Source organism: Naegleria lovaniensis (assembly GCF_003324165.1).
Source record: "Naegleria lovaniensis strain ATCC 30569 chromosome Unknown tig013, whole genome shotgun sequence".
Lineage (NCBI taxonomy): Eukaryota > Heterolobosea > Eutetramitea > Acrasida > Naegleriidae > Naegleria > Naegleria lovaniensis.
The window spans coordinates 176565-190188 of NW_025407836.1; the positions used below are offsets into that span (position 1 = coordinate 176565).

At 37.9% G+C, this 13624-nt stretch overlaps 10 protein-coding genes across 10 annotated transcripts; 7 read left to right on the forward strand and 3 right to left on the reverse strand.

Annotated features, from left to right (window-relative positions):
• Positions 1–131: 131 nt before the first annotated feature.
• On the forward strand, positions 132–1319 carry C9374_001905 (uncharacterized protein; the record flags this gene model as incomplete). The annotated part of the gene is made up of 1 exon (XM_044691264.1): positions 132–1319. One exon carries the CDS (start codon positions 132–134, stop codon positions 1317–1319), a length of 1188 nt encoding a protein of 395 aa, XP_044550862.1.
• Positions 1320–1509: 190 nt separating this feature from the next.
• On the reverse strand, positions 1510–2754 carry C9374_001906 (uncharacterized protein; the record flags this gene model as incomplete). Its single annotated transcript, XM_044691265.1, has 6 exons — positions 1510–1968; positions 2032–2139; positions 2190–2380; positions 2432–2438; positions 2489–2641; positions 2698–2754. The coding sequence occupies 6 exons, from the start codon at positions 2752–2754 to the stop codon at positions 1510–1512; spliced, it is 975 nt and encodes a 324-aa protein (XP_044550863.1).
• Positions 2755–3119: 365 nt separating this feature from the next.
• On the forward strand, positions 3120–3902 carry C9374_001907 (uncharacterized protein; the record flags this gene model as incomplete). Its single annotated transcript, XM_044691266.1, has 1 exon — positions 3120–3902. The coding sequence occupies one exon, from the start codon at positions 3120–3122 to the stop codon at positions 3900–3902; it is 783 nt and encodes a 260-aa protein (XP_044550864.1).
• A 103-nt stretch (positions 3903–4005) lies between these two features.
• On the reverse strand, positions 4006–4668 carry C9374_001908 (uncharacterized protein; the record flags this gene model as incomplete). The annotated part of the gene is made up of 1 exon (XM_044691267.1): positions 4006–4668. One exon carries the CDS (start codon positions 4666–4668, stop codon positions 4006–4008), a length of 663 nt encoding a protein of 220 aa, XP_044550865.1.
• A 460-nt stretch (positions 4669–5128) lies between these two features.
• Positions 5129–5533, forward strand: C9374_001909 (uncharacterized protein; the record flags this gene model as incomplete). Its single annotated transcript, XM_044691268.1, has 1 exon — positions 5129–5533. The coding sequence occupies one exon, from the start codon at positions 5129–5131 to the stop codon at positions 5531–5533; it is 405 nt and encodes a 134-aa protein (XP_044550866.1).
• A 74-nt stretch (positions 5534–5607) lies between these two features.
• On the forward strand, positions 5608–7527 carry C9374_001910 (uncharacterized protein; the record flags this gene model as incomplete). The annotated part of the gene is made up of 1 exon (XM_044691270.1): positions 5608–7527. The coding sequence occupies one exon, from the start codon at positions 5608–5610 to the stop codon at positions 7525–7527; it is 1920 nt and encodes a 639-aa protein (XP_044550867.1).
• Positions 7528–7795: 268 nt separating this feature from the next.
• On the reverse strand, positions 7796–8335 carry C9374_001911 (uncharacterized protein; the record flags this gene model as incomplete). The annotated part of the gene is made up of 2 exons (XM_044691271.1): positions 7796–7968; positions 8077–8335. The coding sequence occupies 2 exons, from the start codon at positions 8333–8335 to the stop codon at positions 7796–7798; spliced, it is 432 nt and encodes a 143-aa protein (XP_044550868.1).
• Positions 8336–8633: 298 nt separating this feature from the next.
• Positions 8634–9704, forward strand: C9374_001912 (uncharacterized protein; the record flags this gene model as incomplete). Its single annotated transcript, XM_044691272.1, has 1 exon — positions 8634–9704. The coding sequence occupies one exon, from the start codon at positions 8634–8636 to the stop codon at positions 9702–9704; it is 1071 nt and encodes a 356-aa protein (XP_044550869.1).
• A 226-nt stretch (positions 9705–9930) lies between these two features.
• C9374_001913 (uncharacterized protein) lies at positions 9931–11379 on the forward strand (the record flags this gene model as incomplete). Its single annotated transcript, XM_044691273.1, has 1 exon — positions 9931–11379. The coding sequence occupies one exon, from the start codon at positions 9931–9933 to the stop codon at positions 11377–11379; it is 1449 nt and encodes a 482-aa protein (XP_044550870.1).
• Positions 11380–11889: 510 nt separating this feature from the next.
• C9374_001914 (uncharacterized protein) lies at positions 11890–13592 on the forward strand (the record flags this gene model as incomplete). Its single annotated transcript, XM_044691274.1, has 2 exons — positions 11890–12247; positions 12292–13592. The coding sequence occupies 2 exons, from the start codon at positions 11890–11892 to the stop codon at positions 13590–13592; spliced, it is 1659 nt and encodes a 552-aa protein (XP_044550871.1).
• Positions 13593–13624: the final 32 nt, after the last annotated feature.

Genomic DNA, 13624 nt, shown 5'->3' on the forward strand with positions numbered 1-13624 from the left:
AGTGTTCTCTCACGCGAACATGAAACACCTGTCAAACTACTACAAAAAATTTCCTTTAAAATCAACTTGGGAGAACAGAATCAACCCAAACAACAAAAAAAAATAATCAAAGATTTCCAACATTCAACAATATGAAAGTTCAACACGCCTTGTGCCTTGCAGCTCTATTGCTCCTTCTTATTGCTCATTTCACATTCGCTCTCGATGTGAACACTTCTCTCTATCCAAAACTCTCCAATGCCGTCTGTAAGAGAAAGATTGACATTGTTAGAGAATTCAAAACTGTTCGTTTCGTTACAAAGGCAGGATGTATTGATAGAAGAAATGCCACTGCCATTGGTGCTTTCGCTGATCTTGAATTCTTTGCTTCAGTTGTCAAATTCCCAATGCTCGGTATGAATGCCAAGACTGTGGTCACTGCTCCACAAACTGGTAAAGCTATCACAGTTGTCGTTGGTAACGCTTTCGGATTTGATGAAGTTCTTGAATATAAGGAAGTGAATGGAAAGGAAGGTTTCCAACCTGGTAATGACACTGTTGTTAGAAGTGTGAGACTTGGACAAGTGGATTGGACTGTTGATTCTGTGTCAAGAACCGCATTGAATTCTGCCAACACTTCCTATGTCTATCAAGCAGTTGTTTCCACTACTGTTCCAAACTTTTGTTCTATTAAGATTACTACTATGGTCACTTCTGATGCAGTCACTTTCACTTCACCAAAGATGGTCAACAGAACTGGAGTTGTTCAAGTTTTGAACCCATCTACTTTGAAGGTTACTTTGGAACTCACTGGAATTACCTACTCTGCATCTGATTCATTGGTCGCTTTGGGATCTGTTGTTGCTTTCAGAGGTAACAGAAGAGATAAGCCAATTCAACCAGCCAGTGAAGAGAAGCCAGATGATGCTACCAGTGATCAAACTGTCAATCAATTCGATGATGATGTCAACACTCAATTGGGTGGAAGTAATGTTGCTGCTCTTCCAAAAGGATTCTTCTCATTCCAAAACTTCGTATCTCGTTGGAACACTTCTGCTCCAACAGTTATTACCAGAGGTAAATTCGTTGCTTCCCCAATGGTTCCATTCCAACCAAGCCAAGATGGTGAAACTACTTTGAGAGATCGTGTTGATTCTAATGCTGCAATGGTTAGATTCTACATGTCTATTACTGAACGAGTGGACGCATTTGTTTGGGATCCAAGCACTGGTTCAAGTGAAGACTCTTCCTATTTGAGCAACTCTGCTGCAAGAAATGGAGCAGCTGGTTTCGTTGGTATGATTGTTACTTTGCTTGCCATGTTTGCATTCTTGTTTTAAATGCGTTACGAAGGAATGAGGACACTCCGCTTGTGGTGACATTGTGTAAATGAAAATAAACAAATGTAACAACACTTTAAAAACTCGACACTGCTTTGAAATTTTCAATAACGGAAAGGCCTTAATTGGGGGAATTGTAAGGAAACAGTGATGGAAAATATTGTGTTTGAAGAAACATTGATTCGAAAGTCTATTGCTTTGGAAAATTGTTGTGAACATATTCGTCGAATGTTCTTAACAGCTCTGCTTTTTCTGAATAGGAGATGAATGCGTTCTCAAAACTAAATCGCATAATCTTGAGTAGTTCCTCATTTGTAAAGTTATAGAGTCGTTGGATTTTGAACAATTCTTTAGAAAGAGTAATATCACTCATAAGGGTGTTGTCTGTACATACACAAACAGCAATACCTTTTCGGAAATAAAATGGTAATGGATGCGCTGCATAACTGGGTGTTGCTTTTGTTTGAAAATTGCTGGTCACACAAATTTCAAGAGCGATATTTCTAGCTCGTACATATTCCAACAGCTTTAAGTCTTGCACTAGTTTTGTTCCATGTCCAATTCGTTGTACTCCACAGTTGATAATAGCGTCTTTAATGTATTCAGATCCAGCAGCCTCTCCACTGTGACATGTCGCCATCAAATAGTTCTATGTTGTTTGAAAATCAAGAATACATTAATTACAAAATATAAAAAGTGCAATAAAAATTACCTCATGAACCAATTGAAATGACTTTCTGTGTAAACTTGCAGGATATTCTAATTCTTTGGATGCCAAATCGAATGCCACCGTTTTTGCATGAGAATATTTTGTTGCAATCTCAGCCATTTCATAAACAACTCAGGGCTCATTTCTCTTAAACCACAAACAATAATCCTTCCAGTAAATCCAGGCAATGTTCTTTCAGCATATTCAACGCCTCTCACGACTGAGTCCATGATTTGTTTTAAGGAAAGGCCAGAATTAGTGTGTAAAACAGGTCCAAACCTAATTTCTAAATAAGTGGTATTTTCTTTGTAGGCATCTTCACAAACCTCGTATGTCACTCTTTCCAACGAATCTGATACATCAATATTTTAGTATGAACTGTTCAGGTTCCCTTATTACTTACATTCATTCTTTGGTATTTAATATTAATAACACGTCTTAGATAATTCTAATTACTTACTTGTAAAACAGCACAAGTAAATTTAAATGCTTCCAAATACTGTTCCAAGCTTGCACAGTCATCAGGTACAACCAAATGTTTTGACAACTCGTTTTCAGTTTTTGCTGGCAAATTAATATTGTATCGATTCGCTAGGTCTATCATGGTTTGAATCTTTGCAACAGTTTAAATGATTTTGAGAATTGACGATGAATACATAAATTACCTACTCTTAACGATCCATCCAAATGTCTATGCAACTCAGCTTTGGGTATTTCTATGAGCATGTCAAGATGACACTCGATGTAAAGATATCTAAACACCAACCTCTATTTGTTCTAAAGTGAACGTATTTCCAATCGGACATGTTTGTGCCTCCATCTCTGCTGTAGTTGTTGATAGGATATTCGGCATGCCTGCAGCAGCAAACGAAGAACTATTCCTCGACAAGGACACACAAAAATTCCTAACATTTCCAAAATTTTCCCTCCTCACTCCTTGTTTCCAAATACCACAAATCATGTGGTTGGCGTGCTTTTCCAACATGTTCCGAATCATGATGATTGAGTCTCTTCACAGCAAAAATTCAAAAGGCTTGTCTTCAAGCAAAAGAAAATTATTTTTTGTTCATAAAAATTGCCCAACAACAAAAATGCACGCTCTGCTGCGTTCGGCCAGCAAGGTCCTCTCATCAACAACAAAAACATCTAGCCATGCTCCATCATCCACATTGCTTTTCAGTTTTAATTCATGTAGTAACAACAACTTGAAGAAAATCATGTTTCCTTCAAATATTCAACAAATTTCGTTTTATCATCAAAATGTATTTAGTTTGAATGCCAGTAAACAAGAGGTGAAAATTGGTGGTGAGGAATTGAATGAAAAGATTAGCGAAAATATTGAAATTAATACAAATCAAGAGGAACAACAGCAAGAACCAGTGGTAGAGGAAGAAGCTACAACAAGCACCGGAGCAATTCGTCTCAGCAATATTGTTGGTGGTGAAACACCTGCTAAATATCAAGTCTATGTACCTCCCGCACATACCAATTTACCAATGAATGAAGTGAGAGAATTACATTTTGCTGTTGTTCAAATTGGAGGACATCAATACAAGGTCACCAATGGAGATAGAATTACTGTTAATAGAATTCCTATTGAAGTTGGAACACAAATTAAGTTGAACAAGATCTTACTTGTAGGAGGAAAGGATTTCAGCGCTGTGGGTAGACCAATCGTATCCAATGCCACAGTTTTGGCCACAATTGAGCAACACACAAGATCCGCTTACACCATCGCCTTCAAGAAAAGAAGAAGGAAAAATTCTAAAAGATTTAAGGGATTCCAACAACAAATTACAACTCTCCGTATTGACAATGTCCAATTTGAGGGACAAGCAAATGAAAGTGAATTGAAGGTTGTTTGCCACGAGTAAAATATAGATTCAATGAAATTCAAGGACAGTTGTAACAACTTCATTAATACAAGCTGAGAAATTTATGGAATTTTACTTCTTTCTGAGATAGACCTGACTCGATTTATTTCTTTGTTTTCTTTTGAGATGCCTCATTTTCTTCTTCGTCTTCATCAGAGTCCTCCTCAGTATCATCATTGTTGACATTGTATTGTGTTGGTACTAGCAAAGGTATTGGCGTTGATCGAGATGACCTTTTACTACCTGGTGCTCTCACCACCGTCCTAAATGGTTCTGAATTGAATGTCAACAATATCCTATTTTCTAACATGATGTGTACTAATAATCTATACTTGTCAACAGTGTTGTCACTCGATGTTTCACGGAATTTAAACTCCATTTTCACTTTGAGTGTGTTGTTTTTTGTTACATCAAATTCCTCTTTCGTTTTCCCTTTTAACACCCGTTTTCCAGCTCTTTCTCTTTTCACGCATTTCACTTCTACATCATTTCTGTCATCAACAAGTTCCAACCTTGCAAATAGACCTCCTTGATTAATCATTGGCATGACCACTCTTAATCCATACTTGACAGAACTCAATAAATAATTCTCATCATGAAGCTTTTCAAATATATAATTTTTAGTGTCTATCGTTACTGTTTTAGGATCAATCAATAATCTATCTCCGAGTATTGTCCTATTCAACTCTGTGATGGTGCAATTATTAGCGCTGTAGCAACTTTTTTGATAGGCTCTAGCTGACTTTTTACTACTGTATTTACTCATGTTATTATTACAATACAATGACCGGTGTATGTTATTGTTTTTTTGTTCTTTCAAATAATTGTTTGGAGTGCAGTTGTACAAGCTGAATGTTTGTCGGTCCGACACTATGAATTCCGACGTCAACGAGAGGTATTTTTTCGTTCGTGATGTGCACAATTTAATGACAAGTTCCAATCAGATGGTTTGATGAACTGCATGCAGCGCGTACATCAACACGAACAACATTGGAAAAGGAAGAATGAACCTTTTCGTTGGGCTGTATTTTTAAACAACACAAAATAAACGACTTACAGTTGCCCCAAAGAGGCTTCCTCGTAGCCAAGAGAAATTGTTGCATAGCTAATCAAAGCATTCCATTGATCATCACATTTCATCGGAAAGTCATCATTCCAAAAAAGAAGAACAAACAACCACTTTTTAAAAATCATCAAGAAAATATCATCGTCATCACATATAAAAAATGCAGTCCATATTTAAGAGAAAGAAGATTGCAAAATTTAATTTCCGTATCTCGTTTCAACACTTGATGAAGCTACCAAAGAGTGGTATTATATTGTATATATCATGGAAACGAGGAAAGAAACACAAAGGAGAAACTAAAAAAGCCTTTGTGAAAGATAAAACGGCTGTTTGGGAAGAAGAAATTCAATTCAAAGGAACGTTGTTTAAAAATTCAAAAGGAAAATATAAGAAAAAGTTTTTGGAATTGTATATACATGAAGTAGTCCGAGACAAGAAGAAGAAGGGAGAAATAGGACACATATCAATTAATTTAGCTGATTTTTCTTCTCTGCAGATGGAGCCTCACTCCGAGATTAGGACATTTACTGTTCCGCTATGGGGAGGTCATCGAATGGAGAGTTGAAAGTCAAGATTGAAAGCGAGCCTAGATTAAAGTCTGGTGCTGATGATCTCACAAGTTTAAGTGAAAACACAACAATGACCGACGCAACCGAAGACAGTGAAGACGACCACACAAAGAGAAAAGGTTTTAGGTCAAACAAATTTAACAAGACAGCTGATGATGACGAGTACAACGAGGATGACGATCATTTCGGAGAGACTTATGACGATGATGAAGAATTTGGAGAGCACAATTTTGATGATGAAGAAGATCATTATCATGATGATGACGACTTACGAAGCGGAGCCAGCAACCAAAGTCAAAACCGTGATGACAACGAAATTCCAAGTTCACAACCCTCAAAGAGATCCTCAGTGAAACAAAGTCGTGATTCTCTGGATGATCTGGATGACGAGGTTAGTGCACGGTCTTCCTCCAATCTCAAGGAAGACTCTGATGAAGATCAACCAGCTAAGAAACCAGTAATGAAATCTTTGGCCGGTATTAGTGCTGCAGAAAGAAGAAACGCTCTAAACAAGAATAATTCCAGGAAACATCAAAATCTTAGTTTAACGAGTGAGGTAGATTCTGATGCGTTCTTGAAAAATCTTGAAAAAACTAACCAGACCATTCAAGAGAGACAAAAGCGAAATGAGAAAAACAACGGTGGACTTACTGTCACGTCTCCTAGAAATACCATGTCTGAGGAGAGCATGACTGGAGATGAACACTCCAGTGGTGATGAAGCAAGGTTGGCTGAGGTTCAAAAACAAATCAAGCAAGAACAGCTTGAGAAGAAAGCTATGCAAGAGAAGCTTGAAAGATTACAAAGGGAAGCTAACGAGAGAGCTCTTATAGATTATGTTATTATTAACAAGACACCAGAGTTTGAAAAAGAAATTGCTGTTTCTGCGCCAATTCTTTACAAATGTCTGAAACATTGGGATAGCTTCACGCCTTCAAATAATCAAGTTCTTTCCAAGATCACTAAGGCTCTTCAACAAGTTGTGCAAAAGAACGAAAACAATCAAACCAATCAATGCTATTGGCTATCTGTGATACTCTCTCTATTAACACTCCTTCAAACAGATTTCCCTGTTTCTAGATCTCAAGAGCATGGCGTTCAAATTGATTTACTTAAACGAGTGGAGTCTTCAGCTATCAATGCCGGCAAAGGTGTTATGGAAGACGTATTACCACCAAAGGACAACGTTGTAGACGTTAAAGAAATGTTGCAAATAGTTTATCAAGTACTTGATATAGATAAGCAACAGAAAAATACTTTAATTATTAATTATGGAGATTCTACAACAAATGAGGACGAATTTGCTTTTGATAGTCCAGTTTCTCAATTCAAAAACGAATTGTTGTCATTGGTTAACAAGATATTTATTCAATACTATCAAGATGTGATACGTCAGCTATTACCTTTCTTGTTCGAAGCACTCTTTGGAAAGCATGGTCAAATGTCATCAACTTCAAGCCCTATGAAAATTGTCAAATTATTCGAAAATTTTTACAAGCTCTTCCAAGATAATTATATTTCAAAGACATTTTCCGAACAATTCTTTGCACATTTATTTTACTTTATTAATTGCTTTGGATTTAATGCTATTCTATCTGGATCAAGAAGATATTGTAATATGGGTTCTGCTATCATGTTGAAGATGTGTGTTTCGCAGCTTGAGCAATGGGCTGATGAGAAAAAGTTTGGACTTGGCTCTATAAAGAGCATTAAGCGAGGTCTCCTACCAATCGTTGGACTTGTATATTTGAGACAAAGCTCAGATGTAATGATAATGAATAAGGCATCACTAGTTGATTCAACCACACGACAAGAAGTATGTCCTGTGTTGTCAGCCACTCAATTACGAAAGATCTTAGAAAGCTATCAAAAAGATGACTTTGATCCTGATGTTGTTCCTCAGGCAGTCCTCAAATCTCTACCAGCACTCGACAAGAACAAACCTGCCAAATTTTACTCGATTCTACGGCCATCTTTAAGCCTGAATTAGAAAATCTCTCTCAGGATTCATCCTCTCTGAACATTATGAGTGATAGTATTTTCCAAAACAAGGTTCCGAAAGAGTTGCGAGAGGAGGAAGACTTTGCATTTCTGATGCAATAATCACCGAGAATGTACAAAAAATCACTAGACTATGAAATTACATCATTCCAAATTAATAATTATTGTCTTTGGATTTATTAGCGATGATGAAGTGGAATCTAGTGTGTTTTTATCCAACAGTAAAATTGATGGTAGGTAGGAGCTCCAGTGAAAGGTTATTCTTTGGACTGGTGTTGTTTAACCTTTCTTTCGAAATCTTTGATGAAGATTGCCAATTCAGGTTCATATTGTGTTTCTGTTAAATTTAATGCTGCTTGTTTGATGCGGTCAATAATTGTTTGTTCTGTGTCCTTGTCTGTTACTCTTATCAATGTTTGTGTTCCATCATCTGATTCCGATGTAAAATAATGTAATTATTATGATTAATAATTAGAATATATAATTTCAAGACCACAATTTCATTATCATCATTGATGGCAACACCCGAAACACTTACCCAACTCGATAACAAATTTGGCATTGGCTGATGTTTTGTGTTCAACAATTCTCTTGCATTCGGTTTGTGGGTTGTAGTGTTGAATCGACGGAAATTGTTTAACAACAACATTTCTTGAAATAGTATTTTCCTCTCCTCCGTATCTGTTATAAATTGCTGTGATTCTCTTCAAATTCGATGGAAGCACAATCCGATTGTCCAAAATGAAATTCATATTCTTGAAGAGCCTTGGGTTCAATAGACGTTGTGAGGACGACATTTTTTCATGAAAAATAAAATCAATGAATCCTATTTGGCATCTTGGAGAAAAGTGTTCACTACTTTCATCTACAGTATCACTTTAAGGGTGAAGAAAATAACAGATTTGGAAGGATAATCCCATGCTTCTCATGCAAAAAATGCTGTTCGAATACTGTTGATACATTCTAATTTTACTACGTGAATTCTGTCGCAATTTTTTGTGTTGGGAAGTTGGCACGAAATTTTGCGACAGCTGTGTCTATAAAAAAGCAAGATGTTTTGAACACTCTTTCGTGAATAATCATTGAAAAAAACAAATGTTTTCAGTTACCAACAAAATCTTTCATGCAAAGCACAAGCAAGAAGGTTCTCTTCATTGGACATTCTCGTTTTTGTTAGCGTTGTCACAGCTCACTGAGGAATGTTGGTACTCTGTGCAGAATCCACTCTTCTTACTGAGATTGTATCATGAATTCAACAAGAATGATTACAAAATCACTGTGTGTCCCATGAGTTTCTATGGTGTCACCTATGTGGTTGTCCAATGGTTCCTTGGTGCTTCCAACATGCATGAGATTATCAGAAGAGCTCTTTCATTAGCTTTCATGTCCTTGTCCTTCGTCTGGTCATTCACCATCAGTAATCAAATTGCTGGAATTGAAGAAGATCGTAAGAACAAATCATGGAGACCTCTTCCCAAGAAACTTTGTTCGGTTGCCTTTGCTACACTCCTTCTCATTCTCTCTACTGTATGTTATCTCATCCATGGTTTGATCGAAGATGTCTTTTGGTACTGTGCTGTGTGGGTGGTAACTTTTATCATTCACAACCACTTGAAGGGTGATGTACTTTGGTGGTCCAAAAATCTTTGCAATGCCATCGGAGCATTTTGCATGCAAAGCTCTTGCTGTCAAATGATGACAGGTCGTGTCGATGTGTTTTCTACTTTGGTTTTCGCGGTGACCAGTGCTTACTTTTGGTGTGTCATTGACATGCAAGATTACCGAGATTTGGAAGGAGATCAGATTATTGGAAGAGAAACCTTTCCCATGATCTTCCAAGACATGACCGCCGCTAGAAAGGCCTTCTTTGCAAAAGCTCTCGTTTCTTCCATGTTCTATGCCATTGCCATGTTTGCCGTTCTGCTGTACTGCAAACAAGAGAATGTCCACTCCGAAATTTCGTCCATGCAATGGATAGTCTTTGTGGCCTATGTCGTGATTGGAATCGTATGGATATGCAAAGGAAGTCTTGAATTGTTGAAGAATACGGATAAGAACCAAGATGATCGGACCTACAAGAAGTGTATTCCTGTATGGTACTTGTTTCAATTGCTCCTTTTTCCAGTAGTGCATGGTGTTCTCTATCCAACTGTCATGGATCAGTAGTAGATGGATGGTTTAATACCTTGTCGAACAATCCACACAATAAAATTGTAAATATTAAATACAGAATTCCAAGCTCTACGCAAGCGTGGGTGATTGGTTGCATGATGAGGAGTAACGATTCGAAAAGACATTTCGGACTACCAATCAAAAACAAAAGCCATCACATCCCTGAAGTGATTCTCTTTCTTCATCATCATTCATCCAAATATTCTTTCATCATCACTCCATGATTCAGGAAGTAAAACAATTCTTTTCATCCACCAAGCAAGGCTTGCTTGGGGTTGTTTCATCGGATCCAAATTCTAAAGGTTCCACAACAGCAGCAGCCGATCCCACCAAAACCTATGCAGTGGCTCTCTCTGCAGGTGTTGCAGCTGCCATTGTTTTAGCTTACAAGCTTTTCAAGAACAAGCAACAACAAGCATCCGATAAGAATTCTACTAGCACTCCAACCATTGCAACCATGAAAGATCTCCAAGAATTATACTTGAAATCTTCCAATTCTTTGAGTCCAATGACGAAAAAACAAAGAATCGGAGTCTTGTTAGTCAATTTGGGTACTCCCAATGATGCCACTCCCAACTCAGTCTACAAGTATTTGCAACAATTTTTGATGGATGGTCGTGTGATTGATGCGAAATATTGGTTTCGATACTTGCTCGTGAATGGCTTGATCGTTCCTTTCCGATACAAAAACTCAACTAAAAACTATCAAGCTATTTGGAAATCCAACGATTTCACTGATGGAAGTGCTTCTCCTCTCAAATATAATACGGAATTGATTGTCAAGCAATTAAGAGAGAGAATGGCAGGCCAAGACGTAGATGCAGATTTTGACCTTGTTGTCGAGTATGCCATGCGTTATCAAAATCCATCCATTGAGACTGGCTTGAACAAGTTGAATCATGAGCATCATTGTTCACACATTATGATTTTACCTCTCTTTCCACAGTACGCTTCTGCAACCGTTGGATCTATTCATGAGGAATGTATGAGAGTCATGTCTAAATGGCTCTATATTCCTTCATTACATTTTGTGAATTCATATCCAACCTATGCTCCATTCATTCGGTCAGTCATCCATAGGATTGAGGAAGCTCTTCAAAGTAATGCTGAAGAAATTCAAAGCAAGCATGGATTCGATCACATCATTGTGAGTTATCACAGTCTTCCAGTCCATCATGAAATCAAAGGTTACAAAGAGCGAGAGGATTTAGATTTTTCTTACTATGCTCAATGTCTGCAAACAACCAAGTGTGTCTTGCAACAATTAGTGAGCGCTCCATCCCATTTGGAAGAATCAAAAGAAACACCTGGTTCCTATGCCATTTCAGAAACCGAGTTTAAGCCTGAGCTATCCAAATACTTTGCACAACATGTCACAATTCAAACTACGTTCCAAAGTCATTTAGGTAAACTGCCATGGCTCACTCCTTACACCACTACTGTGCTAGAGGAATTGGCTTTAGCAAAGAAGAGAGTTCTTATTGTTTGTCCCTCTTTTGTTACAGATTGCATTGAGACGGATCACGAGTTAATGATTGAAGAAAGAGAGGAATTTCATTTGAGGGGAGGAGAGTTGTTTGTGTTGGTTCAATCAGTCAATGATGAAGCAACCTTTGTCGAAGGATTGTATCAAAAGATTATGGACTACTCCAATGTTGTTCATAAATAATGTTCTTGTTTTGCACTGATTGCTGGCGAAACATGATTATTTTCCTGCTTGGGGACAACCGATCAATAAAGTATTACCACCCCTAAATGAAAATCCAAAAACGCCCGGTGACCCAAAATTAATTGTCAACCATCATCTCTTTCTGGGAAACAGAAAAAAATTGCTGTTGTTTGAATATCTCCACGCTGCATCACAATTCTCAGCGGCAAGTGCCAGTTTGCATGCACAACAAACAGTTTTGTCCTTCCTTTCGTCAACAAATTATTACCATCAGCAATTTTTGGATTGCATTCTTTTTTATGAGCAACGAATATTCGCTCGCTATATCGCTAACAGCATCAAATTAGGTATTAATTATTTCCGTTTGTTCATAAGAATATAATACACTACACAAATACAGTGTATCAAAAACGTATCTGTCTTCATCGACCAAAACCACTTCTGTCACTTGTCTCCACTAGTTTTATCGCTCACAACATCATGCTGGCCCTCAAACAAACCAAACAAAAAATGTTGGACGCTACCAGACCCAATAGCGCTCCTACCTCACCATCATCTCCCACAAACATACATCACCAACATCATCATGACGATGTACAACCCTTCTCTTCTTCTTCCTCTCCTCCTTCCAACCCTTCCTCTCCCAAACTGTCTCATAAATCAAATCCTTCATCCCGAAGAGCCTCCGCTCGATTCAACAACAGCACAAACGCATCCAACTCTCAAAAACGTCTCTCTGTAAATCTTCTTCTCAACAAACTCACCAACATGACGAGTAATAACAATGCCAGCAGCACTGCCATGAATGGAGCTCATGCCTCCACGCCGCAGCCAACTCGAATTTTTCTGGCGCCACTTCTTCCTTACTGTCCTCCACGTTGACGAATAACAACAACAACAACAACACTCTAGGTATTGAGGGTTTAAATACTCAACTCACTCAGCAAGGAAGCCAGATTATTATAGGTGTACCGTATAGGGAAGGATGGGGCTATCGAAAAACAACCCATTGGCCCTACTTGTATAATAAGAGATATTTTGTATTGAAGAATCATCATTTGAGAATTTATCGGACCCAAGAGGATTTTAAACAACATCAAATTTTGTCTGCTCAATTAATCAATACACAACAGAATGCATCATCAAGCTTGAATAATAGCAGTCATCTCAACAATTTTACGGGTGGCACGAGTTTCAATAGCTCTTCCTCTCATTATAATGAAGATGACAATACGAGTATTATTTCAACCACTCCAACTTCAGCCACAATTGGTACTGCTGCGAACAACAACAATAATAACCCTGTTTTCACGGATCCTGCAACCATGATTAATGAATTCATTCTGTACAAAATTCCTCTCAAGTATTGCAAATTAACGAAATTTCATACAGTGAAGGGTAATGATGGACAACATTCTGCGGTCAATGTTTTGGACTATCGAAGAAGCGAGGATCATCACAACGATTTGGATGGAACAAGCAACAATGAGGCAACATCATCGAATAAGGAACATTCAAAGATTACCACTGCCAATACTACTGCTGCTGACGATGATGAATTGGAGGAATTTGAATTACACTTTCTACCTCCAGCAGATTATACAGGTACTGGAGTAGTGGGTTCTAAGAGTTATAAAATCAATAATCCCAATGGAGAGAGCGAAAAACAATCGGAAGATCATGCAAATAGTCATGGAACCAACGAAGAGGGAGGCTCCTCGTCGATGGCCAATTCAGCAATTTTCAAACTCAAATTCAAGAGAACCAAAGACTCTCAGAGAGCCACAGATTGGTTCTCAACATTGGATAAAGCAATTTTCCTTGCAAGCAAGGCCTCTGAGGAAGAAGAACGATCAAATTATGAGCAAAAGGAGAAGGATTTTGATGAAGAAGAATGGCTCTCCAAATACAAACAAGAGCAACAACAAGACATGATGGAATTACCTGTTTTTTTACGACCTCTCCAAATGCAAATGCAACACAATGAAGAGTTGCACGATCAGCAAGAAAAACTTAAAGCGCAACAAGAGAGCAATTCACGATCCATGTCCCTCAAAAAACGTTTATCACAATACTTTATGGGAGGTTCTAACAACAATAATGCCAACTCGAATTCGAACAGCAAGAGAAACTCGAAAGGTCTTGATATTAGTGGAAGCAATGTTGAATCTGACGACTCAGCCTCACAGCACACACCTTCCACAACGACATGAAGAGGAGAAGTGGCTACATTGTCGATGACAAT